The following is a 13,069-nucleotide window of genomic DNA, read 5'->3' as shown; positions in this document are numbered from 1 at the left end:
CAATTGACTTAGCTCTCTGAAGTCAGAAATCACTCTCAAAAACAAAACATCTTTCAACTCAAGATAAATACAAATTCTTTTCAAACTGCCATTTCCGGATAAGGAAGCTCCTCCGTTTGTTCTGACAGGAAACGGGGTGACTTTTCCATAAATATCGAATCTTTACTGCTGTGAACAGTCTTTGGTTCCCTTGGCAACACATTTCCGCCAGTGTAAATGCCAGAGAGAAAGTGAGTGGCTGGGGTGGGGGTGGGGGCGTTCATCATGTTAAGTGATTTGCTCCAAGTGGGGCAATTCCGCTGTTAGGAACAGAAGGGGTGCAGTTATTCTTTGCAAACAGTGCCACAGCTAACACTCACACAGGCCCTGTGTGGAATCTAAACTCAAGGTCACTTTCCATTCAACATCCTACATCAACCAACTCATCCTCTAGGGTCAGCACCAGCTGCAAGTGGTGGCAACCCGCGGTTCCGGAAGAACCAAGTTCAGCTTCCCACAGTGAGAAATTGATCCGCTGTAAGTTCAAGCCAGCGTGGGATACAGACAAAGATGATACCAACAAACACGCCATCAGTTCGACCCCTCACTTTTGTGCCTTTCTCTCTCTCAGGCCTACCCAGTTAAACTATGAGAGAATGGTGACCCGGAGAAAGAACTCAGGCAGGAAGATATGAAAGCTACTTACTGATCCTGCCAGTGTGTGTGTGTATGTGGTGTATGTGTATGTGGTGTGTGTGTGTGAATAGCATATGCATGTATGTGTGTATATGTGTGTTGTATATGTGCTATGTGTGTGGTGCGTGTGTGTGTGTGTTTGGGCAGCATATGTGTGTATGTGTGTGTGTTTCTTTTTGTCTTTTTAAAACCCCAGAGGCATTTATAGACACAGAGTAACAGTATCCCAGCTGTCATCTTAGGGCTTTGCAAAGTGAGCGGATATGTCTGTTTATACACATGCGTATGTATATATACATTCGAGCCGAGGTGCAAATTAGGTATCATAAAATTCACATTATTAAAATTCACACTTCAGCATTTTTAAATATATTGACGAAATTGGGCAACTATCAGTGCTGTCTGATCCTGAGATGTTTTCAGCACTTGTCCCCAAACCAAAAGCCCATCACCAGGTACCGCCCCCTTCCTTCTCCTAGTCCCAGTATGTCTCTGCATATTTGCCTATTCCATACAGTTCACAAAAACGGAATCACGTGACCCATGATCTTTTATGCCTTGCTTCTTTCGTTTACTTTTGAGTGTCTTCAAGTTTTTCCATGGTGTAACATGAATCAGTATTTCACTCTTTTCCACGGCCAGGTAATATTCCATTATGTAGACATACTGCTATTTGCTTAACCCATTTACAATGAAACCATTTCAAGCCAGGCAGGGCGGTATCGTGGCCCCTAGAGTCCTACCAGCTCCACTTGTGCCCATCAGTTCAAGACCATCTTGGGCAATATAGCAAGAACCCATCTCCAAAACAGAATGAAAAAAAGGAAGCCATTTCTCCAGTCCTAGCCATCTATCAATAGCCTGGAATGAGGGGACGAGGATGACCAGTGTCCCTATTGTCATCGAGCCTCAGGAGATCTAGAACATCTGTGACTCTGGCAAGAGTCCCAGACTAGAGCTCTGTGAAGAAAATGAGCTCTCGGGTTGGAGGGAGCATTACCGATCTCCAATATTCTCGGACAGCCATGCTAGGTGTCCTGGTGGCCTATACCTGATTAACGAAGATGAAGCACCCTTTAGGCCTGACTCCACAGAAACACCACAGACCACCAGCAGGCTCTTCAGAGCCATCACACACTAGCAAAAATAAAGCCATGGAGAAGCAAGCGTTCAGCTCCAGCCCAGGTGTAACGGGACAACTAATAAGACAGGCCACTCACTCCGCCAGGAGCAGTAAATTTAGGTTCTTCAGCAAGCTGTACTTCAAGGCTAATTATCTGATTGTGGGTGGTGGCGCGCAGAAGTGCATATGCTCCCACGTGTCCCCTCCTTCTTAGAACCCAGAGACCTGTTTTCTAATTTCAGTCTGGCTAATTAGTTCCAGATTCCCAGCACGAGATAGTGTCTCTATAAATGGAGGTCAGTAGTGATGGCCTCGACCACTTTACAGGCCCCGCTGTGAGAATTAAACATGTATGAGGTGGCTTGCAAATGTTAAAAAATATTATAAAAGTCAGGACACTGTGGTCGCTCACCATCCCCGGGGCACGGAACCTCAACAGAGGGACTCAATCCTTTTCCCTTCCCTAATCCTCAAAAATCTTTGTGCCATAAAAAAGTTACAAAAAAAAAAAAAAAAAAAAAAGCCCACATTGGTCTGAAAACAGAACAGGCAGGACACCATTTGCTTCCAACGAGGCGCGGCAAGGCACGGGATCTCACCCCTACTGCGCCAGTGCTGACACACTGGACAAGAAAGCAAGGGTTTGGCGTGTCACGCTGTTTTCTGCGAAGCATGTCTTTGAAGGTGACAACCAGCCCTGTTGTGTGAATGGCATAGGATAAGCTATGTTGCTCTCCCCAGGTAACAGGCTAGTCCAAGACAAGACCAACTCATGCCTGGTGTGACCAAAAACTTGCCTAAAACACCCACACCAAAAAGCATGGAAGAGGTCTCTAATGTGACTTAAGCATTGGCCCCCACCCTATGTGAAAAACCAATTTTTTAACCAGTTAAAAAGCCAGATAAAACAAAACCACTGGCTTTCAATCCTTTGGAAAATCCAGGGAAAGGATTTGACTGAATCCTGTTAGGGCTCCATTTCCCACCTGCTGGGAGTGGAGCAGGAAGGGTTTAAGAGCAAGCCTGAAGCTTAAATCCCATCCAAATTAACCCAGCAAGACAGGATGGGCCCTGCTTGTCTACATGGAGAGGCAGGAGGGGGGATTCAATGGAGTCTCACGAGAGCCCAGTTCTTCAGCAGCTGTTCCGAGAGTAGCACACAGGCCCCAACAGTGCCCCAGGAAAGCAGGCATCACCGCTCATTCTGGAAAGACCAGATTCTACCAGCAGGTGCTGACTGATGGGAGAGGCCCAGCAACGGGAAGTCAGGGTGACCTAAGCAAGGGCAGCAGAGACTGTTTCCCACCCCTGTCTGAGAACCAGAAGGGACAGAAGAATGTCCCTGGGGACAGCAGGCTGCAGGTGTCTCTTTAGGGAAGGAACTTGGGCAGAGGGAACAAAGGCTGGGGCCACTTGTCTTAAATGGACCAAGACAGTGAGCAGTGACAGAGTCTCCCTGGGGTGGTGGGGTTGCCAAGATGGCTTCAGAGAGAAGGAGGGACATGGGACAAGCCCTGACTTTGTTTACAGTTTGCAGTGGCTTCTTCACAATGAAGACGATGCTCAGCATCTGGAAAAGGGGTCTCCGGGAGGCATATGCCAAAGAGGAGGGGGATTTGTAGCAAAGGGAAGTCCCATGCTCATTGGCACCCATGACTGACCTGAGCCACCTTGTAGCTTCCAGAGTGGGGTTGGGGACGGACAGGGAAACGGGGAGAAGAAACAGGCAAGGCTGAGTCCACGGAGAGTTCAAAGAAGGGACAGGAGGTGGAAGGTGATCAATAAACCCTAGCACCTCACTCTAATTTGTTCCTGGACTTCTTAATAAAGAGGCAGGCCACAGCCATCTTCGGAGTGCCCTTTGCATGCATAGGTCAGTCCATAAGCGCTTCAAGAACACTTCGGTTTCTATTCACGTATCTTTTGTGTCAGAGGGGCACACCGGTGGAAGTCTCTCCTTCCACCACAGGTCTCAGAGACCTAATTCTGCCATCGGGCACAGCGGCAGGCTCCCTTCCCGCTGAGCCATCTCACAGGCCTCCTGGCAAACACTTCAAAGACACACCGTTTATGACAAGATTGCACCCAAAGACAAAGTTACTGTTGAAAAGTCACAGGAAGTAAGGGACAATAAAAAGAGGTATGACGTAAGCATGCCTGCCTGGACACGATAGGCTAGTCTCCAGACAAAATGAGCCACAGGCTTGGACCCCTTGGAGAATTCACATACTGGAAAGCACAGGGAATTTGGGAGTCATGGGCCCAACGGAGTCTTTGATTTACGTACACACCTTTAATGATCTCCATTAATGACAGGAGAGATGAAGTTAAGGATATTGAGAGGCTGGTCCAAGGTCCCCCAGTGGGCGAGTTCCAGAGTCAAGACTAGATCCCGAGGTTCCCTGTACCTTTCTCATTAAACCACCTGGTCTCCACTCACCCTCTCAGGATGAAGAAAGATTGGGGAGGGGCAGGGCTGGGATGGGGTTCAGCTGGTACAGCGCTTGTCTAGCAGGCATAACCTGAGTTCAGTCCTCTAGCACCACACACCCCAGGCATGCTGATCCACTCCCACAGTTCCAGCACTCAGGAGAAGGAAGTGGAGCACCAAAAAACAGTTCAAGGCCATCCTCAGCTACTAGCCAGTCTGAGGTTAGCCTGCAATATGTGAGTCCCTGTCCCAAAATAGTTCTTTAAAAACTCAAAGAGAAATGACAGAGGTGAGGGTGGGATGTTGTTCCGAACAAGATCTCCAGGAGAATCAGAGACGGAACTGTATCTGGGACTGTCTTGGGGCCCTTGGTTGCTTGGCAGTGCCTTTAAGGGACCAGATGCAAGGGCCTCTGCTCCCCTCCAATATTTATCGTCTTCCCCAGTGATGCTTGGGTCGACTCTTGGTTTTCTAGAAAGGGATGAGCAAATGATACCTCCACAGTGAGTCTCTGGGGCTGGGGTGTTAACTTCTTTAGAAAAGGTCTTCAGAGCTGTAACTAAGGCCTTGAGGAGACTATCTGAGTGATAGACATGACCTTATATGAAACAATGAGAAAGGCAGGAGGGCAACTGGCAGAGAGAGTGATGCTGAGAAGGCCTGCAGGACAGGTGGGTACCTGGAGGGATGCAGACACAAGCCAAGGCACGCCAGGGGCACTAGAGGCTAGAGATCAGGAAGGATCATTGCTCCAGCGTTTGAGAGAACAATGGCCCTGACGATACATTGTTATAAATGTCTAGATTCTAAAACCCAGAGAATAAATTATCTTAAGCCACTACTGTTGCAGCCCATACTGAAAAGAAACTCATTGATATATGGACAAATGAATATAAAATGAAAAGAACAGGCTTATAGTATTCAAGACAAATCTGCGCGTACAATGTTTCATCAGCAGCGCCAGGGAATGAGGTTAGTCCGGCTTTCTCTTGGTGACCAAGCCCAGCTGAGTCACTAGCAGTCACATGTCTTGTGCAAACCCCTGCAGGACATTCTTCTGGTCACACACCCATCTGCAGAGGACAGAGCCTGCTGGGCAGACCCCAAATCAAAGCTGAATGTGCAACTACTCCCGGGCTGATGGATGCTGGGGGGTTAACAAGGTGCATCCCCAAGCCTGCTCTTCAGGCTTTCCCTGACACCTGAAGACAGTTCGGGACACGGCCCCTGCAGTCTCTGTGACTCCAAGCTGAGAGGGAAAACACGGAGGGACCAGCATGTCTTTAAAATGGCACGTTCTGGGATGTGATTGTGTTTTATAGATTCCTTCCTATAGCTGTCGAGGTAAGTGTGAGCACACACACACAACCACACTGGCCTTTTCTTCCCAACTCCTTTGGGGAACACACTTCCACGTGGGGACTGTAAAAACTGTTGATTCTAGAACACAAGATCTTAAACTTGGGTTCTTAATGGAAACTGTATCCAGGAAGCGGTCACTATCCTTGTCCCCCCAGTCCCTGGCAAATTCCTGTCTGCTTTCTGTTGGTAAGCGTTACGTACAGCACAGTTGTGGCCTTTCGTAAGGAGCTCCATGTCTGGGAGGTCTGGTCAAACTCCCTGCCTGTCATCTGCCTTCTTTCCCTTAGAGTTTGCCTACAGGGTAGCAGGTACCGCCGCTTCCCTTAAGGCCACAGAATAACCCATTCTGTTCATGCAAGCCTCTCCTGGGGCACAAGCGAGCTGTTTCCGGCTCCCTCTACTGTCAACAGTGGGGTGGGAATGTGTGTACACACGTGTTTGAATACTCCCATTTATTCTTCCCACGGCACCATGACCCCATTCTATGACTGTGGCTACATCACTTACACATCTTCCCTGAGGAAGCCCAGACAGCTGCCTTTGACCCTGGAGGGAGCCTGCCCACCCCCACCCCACCTCTACCTCCTCCAGGGCCGTGCCCACAGCATGCTCACTTTCTGTTCTTGTGTGTCCTGTTTCCTTGCCAACGACTCCCTACATGTGGTTCTCTTCATTACAGAGCTTTCTTCCTCAGAATCCTGGGCAACTTCTCATGGCAAGAGTCACTCCCTTACCTCCTCTGGACAAAGAGAGTCCACGGTGACCCCTCTCTGTCTCACAGGGAGAACCTCTAGAGGGATTTGGGGAGGCTATTCTTAGCCTTTGTTGTGATAGTCCCCAGAGTGGTCCAGAAACACCTTAAAGACTCGCAGGATAAACACCCCGTGTCCCTACAGGCTATATGGCATCAGTACCCAAGGGAACCAGGGTTTTCTTCGAACTTTGATCCCAGAATTACTTGCTGCAGCCTCTCTCTCTCTCTCTCTCTCTCTCTCTCTCTCTCTCTCTCTCTCTCTCTCTCACACACACACACACACACACACACACACACACACCCAAGAGGAGTTGGTTAGGCCCAGAGGCAGGTGCTGACAGGGCAGTTGCTGAGAAGGTTCTGGCTGGAAGCAGTCACACCTGAATTTGACAGGCTACCTTCAGCTCGGTCACAGGGCTCTCTGAGTCACAGGGAATGTGGCTTTCTCAGGGCAGGGAAGTCAATCCCTTCACCTTGTATCTTCCCTTCTCTCAGTTCTGAGCTTCTGGGGTCCACACAGGCAAACACACAGAGATAAATGGAGGATCTACTGCCCTCTCCTTCTAAGAAAACGTCTACTTAACTCCCAGTGAAGTTTATCCTCTTTTCCCTTTGAATTCTCCATCATTCCAAGTTCCCTGTGGCATTTGGTCATGAGGACAGCCTAGCACATGATCCTCTGAGACAGTCACCGTGGCCACCTGCCTTCCACCTCAGGAGGAGACAGGAGGCTTGAAGGCCTGCAGGGAGAATGGCAGCCATCTGAGGGGGCCTCTGTCACTTACCTCCAGGACTTTTCCTGTGATAAACTGGTGACAGGCTTCACACTTTACCCCAAAGAGCCCCTGGTAGTCCTTTTCACAGTATGGGGAACCGTCCCTGAAAGACAAAGGTGCATTCAGGCCTTAGGAGGACACCAAAGTCACATCTCTGAGGTCCTTCCCCCAGAGCAAGAATATAATTCATCTTCACACTGGCCCAGCAACCTGACCAGACAAAGCCACAGGCCGGAGAGCAAGTGACAGGTCTCCAGGCCAGACAGAGACAAATCCCCAATAAATCGTCACATGGTTACCATGGCCACTTTCTTGGCTGTCACAGAACCAAGGAGCAGAAACCCTAGTATTGTTTCTCTCTTGGCAGCCCAGATAATCCCTAGAGGAGCCCAGTGTTCAACGGTGCCTGAGAGGCCCAGAGCACCTTACCTCCCTTCCCAAGCCATCTTCTCAGACTCCCAGGCCCAGCAGGGCCTTCCCACAGCCTTCAGACATGATCTCCTCCAGTTCTCCCTGGCTCTGAGGGCTGGAACACGGTTCGTCTCAGCAGTTGAGGGGCCACTGTACTTATTACTTATGGTCTTCAGTGTTTTTAAAAGCCAGTCACTTCTCTGGTTTGGGCTGTCAGTCACAACCGTCTGGGGAGGTCTTCAGTCTCCTACCTGAGTTCCAGTTTGACCCCAGACCTACTATGAAACTGTATTGTTGGGCTGTGGGAGCCAAGCCCCCTTCTCGATTGTTTCAGAGATTTATAAAATCAAATTCATGAACTACGCTTGAATGAGTGATTAATATAATTGGATAGGCTTTGTGTTTCTTGTCTTTGACCTTTGAGACAGGGTCACATGTGGCCAGGCTGGCCTCCAACTCTCTAAGAAGCCAGGGTCATCAGAATGCTGTGGCTACAGCTTCTGCTGCCACACCCAGTTTCTACAGTTAGATCAAACCTAGGGTGCTGTGTGCTGGGCAACTGCTCTACCCACTGAATGCATTTCAGGCCAGGCCTGCGCTCTCTGGGACCTCAGCTATATGCTCACCCCCTGGTTGGGGAGATTTTCAAAAGGCATAAAAAGATATAGAGTGGTAGATTCTTCCTCTTTATCAGAGTATATTAAAAACAACAACAACAACAAAAATCCCAAAACAAACAAACAAAAAAATCAAACAACTGAAAAACACACCCAAATGTCACGGATTGCTTAACTCTAGCTAACCCATCACCAGTGTTCTCAGATTCCACACGGCCCCTCACCCCGACAGGCTAGTGTGTGCTACCGTCTTGCCAGGCTCAGGGCACAGACCACATGTGTTTGGGGGGAATGTCTAACGCCCTGGAGAAGAAGACTTTATTAGTTTCACACAGAAAGCAAAAATAGCAAAAGAGAAGTAGCTAGGAGCTTAGTTGATTACAAGGTAGGGTACACCATTATGCCAGCTTTGTTAATTATTAAATTGGGCCACAATTAATAGTCCATTAAGTTTACAGCAGCCACAGCATGGGCAAAAGCGGAATAATGAAGCTATTTCAACTAATTTTATAGCAAAAGTTTCTATGGATGCAAAATGGAGGTGTCCTTCAGGATGCTGGAGGGAGAAGGCGGCCCCTGGAAGTAGTCAGTCCCCAAGCCCTCTGGTCCAGACTTACTTGCTGATGTACTCTCCGGTGAGCACCTTCCCGCAGGACTTGCACTTGAAGCAGCCCAAATGCCACTGCTTGTCCAGGGCCAACAGCGCCTGCCCATTCTTAATGTCCCTTCCACAGCCAGCACAGTCTGGAAGAGAACAGCAACCCACAGTTACCGCCATTCCCCTTGCAAATCCGTGGTGCGGCCCGAAGTTACTATGTCATCAAGTTCTGTTTTGGTTCTCTGTATAAAATCCCCCAGGACCTGTCCTCACGTGGCAAGGCAGCCGCTCAAACATTATTGGACCTCATCAGATGGGCGTTCTTCACCTCTTAGCTCTTCAGGAGTTAGGTACCGTTTGGGGTCCTGCCAGCCTAGAGGCCATTTAATTATAGCGTCTTGGCTAGGACATTGACAAAGCACTCACAGGCTTTCAATTAATTGAGGACACATGTGAATGAGCTCAGCACATGTGCTGGGAGCCATGCTCACCACTGTGTGTGGTTCCTGGAGTACTGACCATCAGCTTCATCTATGTAATGGAATTCTACTTCCTTATCTACCTAAACCAGCTTTTCCTCGTGAGATTCCGCAGCCTTCAACTGTCCTTGGCAGATTCCTGAGAGCCACGTGTGTTCGTTACTTTTCTCATCGCTGTAACAAAAAGCCTGGCAAATGTGCCCTAAGGAAGCAAGGCTTTATCTTGACTACACTGCCCATGGTGGCAGGGAGGGCATGGCAGTAGCCGCACATGGCAGCTGGTCACACTGCACTGCAGCGAGGGGGCAGGAAGAGAATTCTGGTCTTTTGCTCGCTGTGTCCATTTTTATGTTGCTCAGATTTCCCTGCCATGGTAGGGTGGGTCATCCTACCTCAATCAAGCCATTCTAGAAAACCCTTCACAGTCACACCCGGCGGTCTGTCTCCTTGGGGAGCCTGGACGCTGTCAAGTTGTCAATCAATACAGACCATCATAGTATGGCAGAGAATGAGCATTACAATTGGCTGGTCTGGTCCTGCTCTTGGACCCTGCCTGTCAAAAGCGGTCCTTCAATAATATTTGCTGTTCCTAGAGCTGCTGTGGTCATGTAGATTATTACTTCATACTCCAGGGTACATATGTGTTAACCCAGAAACATGTAAAAGGGAATGTTACATCAGCATCTACAAATATTCAAAATCCATGTATTTGATTGGCCACTGTGTCCTAACAAATAAGACAAAAAGTAGTGTCCAGGCAAGGCCACTCAGTGGCCACGTCCAGAATAAGACAGAGACATGTATGCCTCCCATACAAGGTGGCTGAACAGCCCCCTCTTCTGACCACATCTGTAACTGTCTCCTTTGGCAGGTGCACGTCTACACTGGCGTCCCCTCTCCTCCCAGACTCAGATCATCAACCCGTTTCCTTGGACTGACCCTGCACAAGCCTCAACCCTGAACATACTTCCTACATCCATCCAGAGATGGCTCTGGTACCCTATAGGTCCTGCCTTGCTTCAACAACCTCATTTAATCCTGTTTCTTTGACCACAGGTGTTTCTGGGCATCTTGGTCAGCAGGTGTTAAGTTGGCTTTAGACCCAACAAACCATGCCCAAAATTTTACTATAGAAACACATTCACAAAAGTCCCCCAACCCCGTGTGTTTTCTAACGAAATGCACTTTTAAGGAACCCTGGTGCAGTGTGTGTTCCTCTCCCAGAATAGAATGTTTCTGAAGAAAACCATAATTCTTAAGAAGCTGCCCCCTGTGGAGGAGGGCTTCACCTATCTGCTCATATGATCTGTGTTGTTTGATTTTTTTAACCACTAGAATGTGAAAATTTGAAAATATGTATTCATGAACTTAAAATATAAGTTCTGAATATTAGGATTAGAATTTCCTTTTCAAAAGATGTATTTCCTTCTATGTATGTGTGCACCTAGCTGGGTTTATGTGTACCACACGTGTGCAGGCGCATGTGGAGGTCTAAGAGCTTGGGATCCTCTGGAACTGGAGTTACAGGTGGTAGGATACCGCCTGGTATGGGTGCTGGGAACCAAACCTGAGTTCTTTGTAAGAGCATTAAGTGCTTTTAAACCCTGAGCTAACTCTCTGGCCACTGGATAAGAATTTGCTAAAGTACCAGCTGTTCTAAACTGTGTGTGGATAAGGTTGTCCTAAAGTAATAAGTGTTTTACCAAATGCCCACAGGTGGTAGGAATGCAGAGTGGAGGCTGAGACAAATGAGCAGTTTTGAAAGCAATAGGGGCCGGGGAGGAGGCTCAGTCAGCAAGATGCCTGCCATGCTAGCATGAGATCAAATCTCAGCGCCAGTGTGGGTGATGTCCACCTATGACCCTGGCTAGAGGGACAAGGAAAGAAACAGACAGATCCCGGGAACTTGCCCATCACTGGTCCATCCAACTGTGAGCTCCTATCTCAACTAGAGAGCTGGTCTCAAACACGATATTTGAGAGCTCTAGAGAAAGATACATGACATCGCTGCCTGGTATACACACACACTTACACGCACACACTTACACACATACACATGCATATACACACACTTACACACACACACTTACATACACACACACTTACACACACATAGACTTACACACACCCATAACCACAGTTACTCACACCCACATTTACACACAGAGACTTACACACACCCATACCCACACTTATACACACCCACACTTACAGACACACTTACACACATACACATGCATACACACACACTTATATACATATATACACACATAGACTTACACACACCCATACCCACACTTACACACACATACACTTACACACACACACAGACTTACACACACATATGCGCACATACTCACCCACCCACACTCGATAGCCCTCCTATATACTGAGAGGTTTTGAGTTCACAGGGAAATTGAGAGTAGAGAGACTGCCCACACACTCCACTCTGACCTGCTTAGCCTGCACCACCCCCAGTGCCAACCACCAGAGTGGTACCCGCTCTTGCTGACAAACGCCGATGGATACATCCTTACCACCGGCATCCACAGGTTTAAAATGGCTTCGCGGATGACAGTATCACGCTGAACAGTAGAGTAACTTCAACACCCCAAGGACATCTGAGCCCTGAACCTTTCCTACTGCTATCTTGTGAACTGAAATTCCCCTTTGCTTCTGATAGTTCCCACTAGGTGGCAGCAACGGTTTGAAGAAGGATGATGATGCTTGGATTATTATTTTTTTTTTTAACAAAATAAATTTCAAAAATGGCTTTTTAGTTCTACAAACGGAGACAGCTGGACGTGGTGAGGCCATCAGACATGCCTATGTTCCTATTGCAAGAAATAGGAGGAGTAATGAGATGGGAAATGGAGGAAGGCTGGAGAGCCTGGAAATCTTGGGCTCCTGACTATCTCTGAATTCGCTCATCTAGAGTTACTGATGATAGCCACCTGCTGTGCTGCATTTCAAGGTTCTCTGCACAGCACAAGGCCTGGTACAGGTGTGATGGGATTCCCCTGTATGCTGGGAATGTTTTATTACCACTGGTTAATAAAGAATCCACTTTGGGCCTATTGCAGGACAGAATAGAGTAAGGTGGGAATTCCAAGTAGATGGAGAAGGAGAAAGAAGGTGGAGTCAGAGAGGCGCCGTGTAGCCGCCGCAGGAGACAGATGCCAAATGGATCATTACCAGTAGGACACGACCACGTGGTGACACACAGATTAATAGAAGAGGGTTAATTTAAGATGTAAGAGTTAGCCAGGATAGAAGACACCTAAGAAAATGCTCAACATATTTACCGATCAGAGAAATGCAAATCAAAATAACTCTGAGATTCCATCTTACACCTGTAAGAATGACCAAGATCAAAAACACTGAGGACAACTTATGCTGAAGAGGTTATGGGGTTAAGGGAACATTCCTGCATTGCTGGTGGGAATGCAAGCTGGTACAGCCCCTTTGGATAAAGGTATGGCAATTTCTCAGAAAATTAGATAACAACCTTCCTCAAGACCCAGCAATACCACTTTTGGGTATATACCCAAAGGATGTTCAATCATACCACAAGGACATGTGCTCAACTATGTTCATAGCAGCATTATTTGTCATAGCCAGAACCTGGAAACAACCTAAATGCCCCTCAATCAAAGAATGGATAAGGAAAATGTGGTACATTTACACAATAGAGTACTTCACAGCAGAAAAAAAAATGACATCTTGCAGGCAAATGGAGCTAGAAAACATCATATTGAGTGAGGTAACCCAGACCCAGAAAGATAAATATCATATGTACTCACTCATAAGTGGCTTTTAGACACAGAGCAAAGAAAAACAGCC

The 13,069-nt window shown here is 47.8% G+C and overlaps 1 protein-coding gene across 4 annotated transcripts in view; it reads right to left on the bottom strand.

Moving 5' to 3' along the window:
- Ablim1 (actin binding LIM protein 1) overlaps positions 1–13,069 on the bottom strand; it is a 281,482-nt gene that overhangs the window by 88,536 nt on the left and 179,877 nt on the right. For all 4 annotated transcript variants that reach the window (XR_009057579.1, XR_009057580.1, XR_009057578.1 and 1 more), the window contains exons 5-6: positions 8,767–8,893; positions 7,131–7,224 (exon numbers count right to left, since the gene is read on the bottom strand). Coding sequence is in view for 1 of the 4 variants with exons in the window: in XM_057778252.1 (XP_057634235.1) it covers positions 7,131–7,224; positions 8,767–8,893 (221 nt within the window). In the remaining 3 variants the exon portion in view is untranslated. The remainder of the gene's footprint in view (positions 1–7,130; positions 7,225–8,766; positions 8,894–13,069) is intronic.

The sequence above is a fragment of the Chionomys nivalis genome, chromosome 8 (genome assembly GCF_950005125.1).
Source record: "Chionomys nivalis chromosome 8, mChiNiv1.1, whole genome shotgun sequence".
Classification (NCBI taxonomy): domain Eukaryota; kingdom Metazoa; phylum Chordata; class Mammalia; order Rodentia; family Cricetidae; genus Chionomys; species Chionomys nivalis.
The sequence above is the reverse complement of the archived record's forward strand: the minus strand, read 5'-3'. Positions and strand labels throughout refer to the sequence as shown.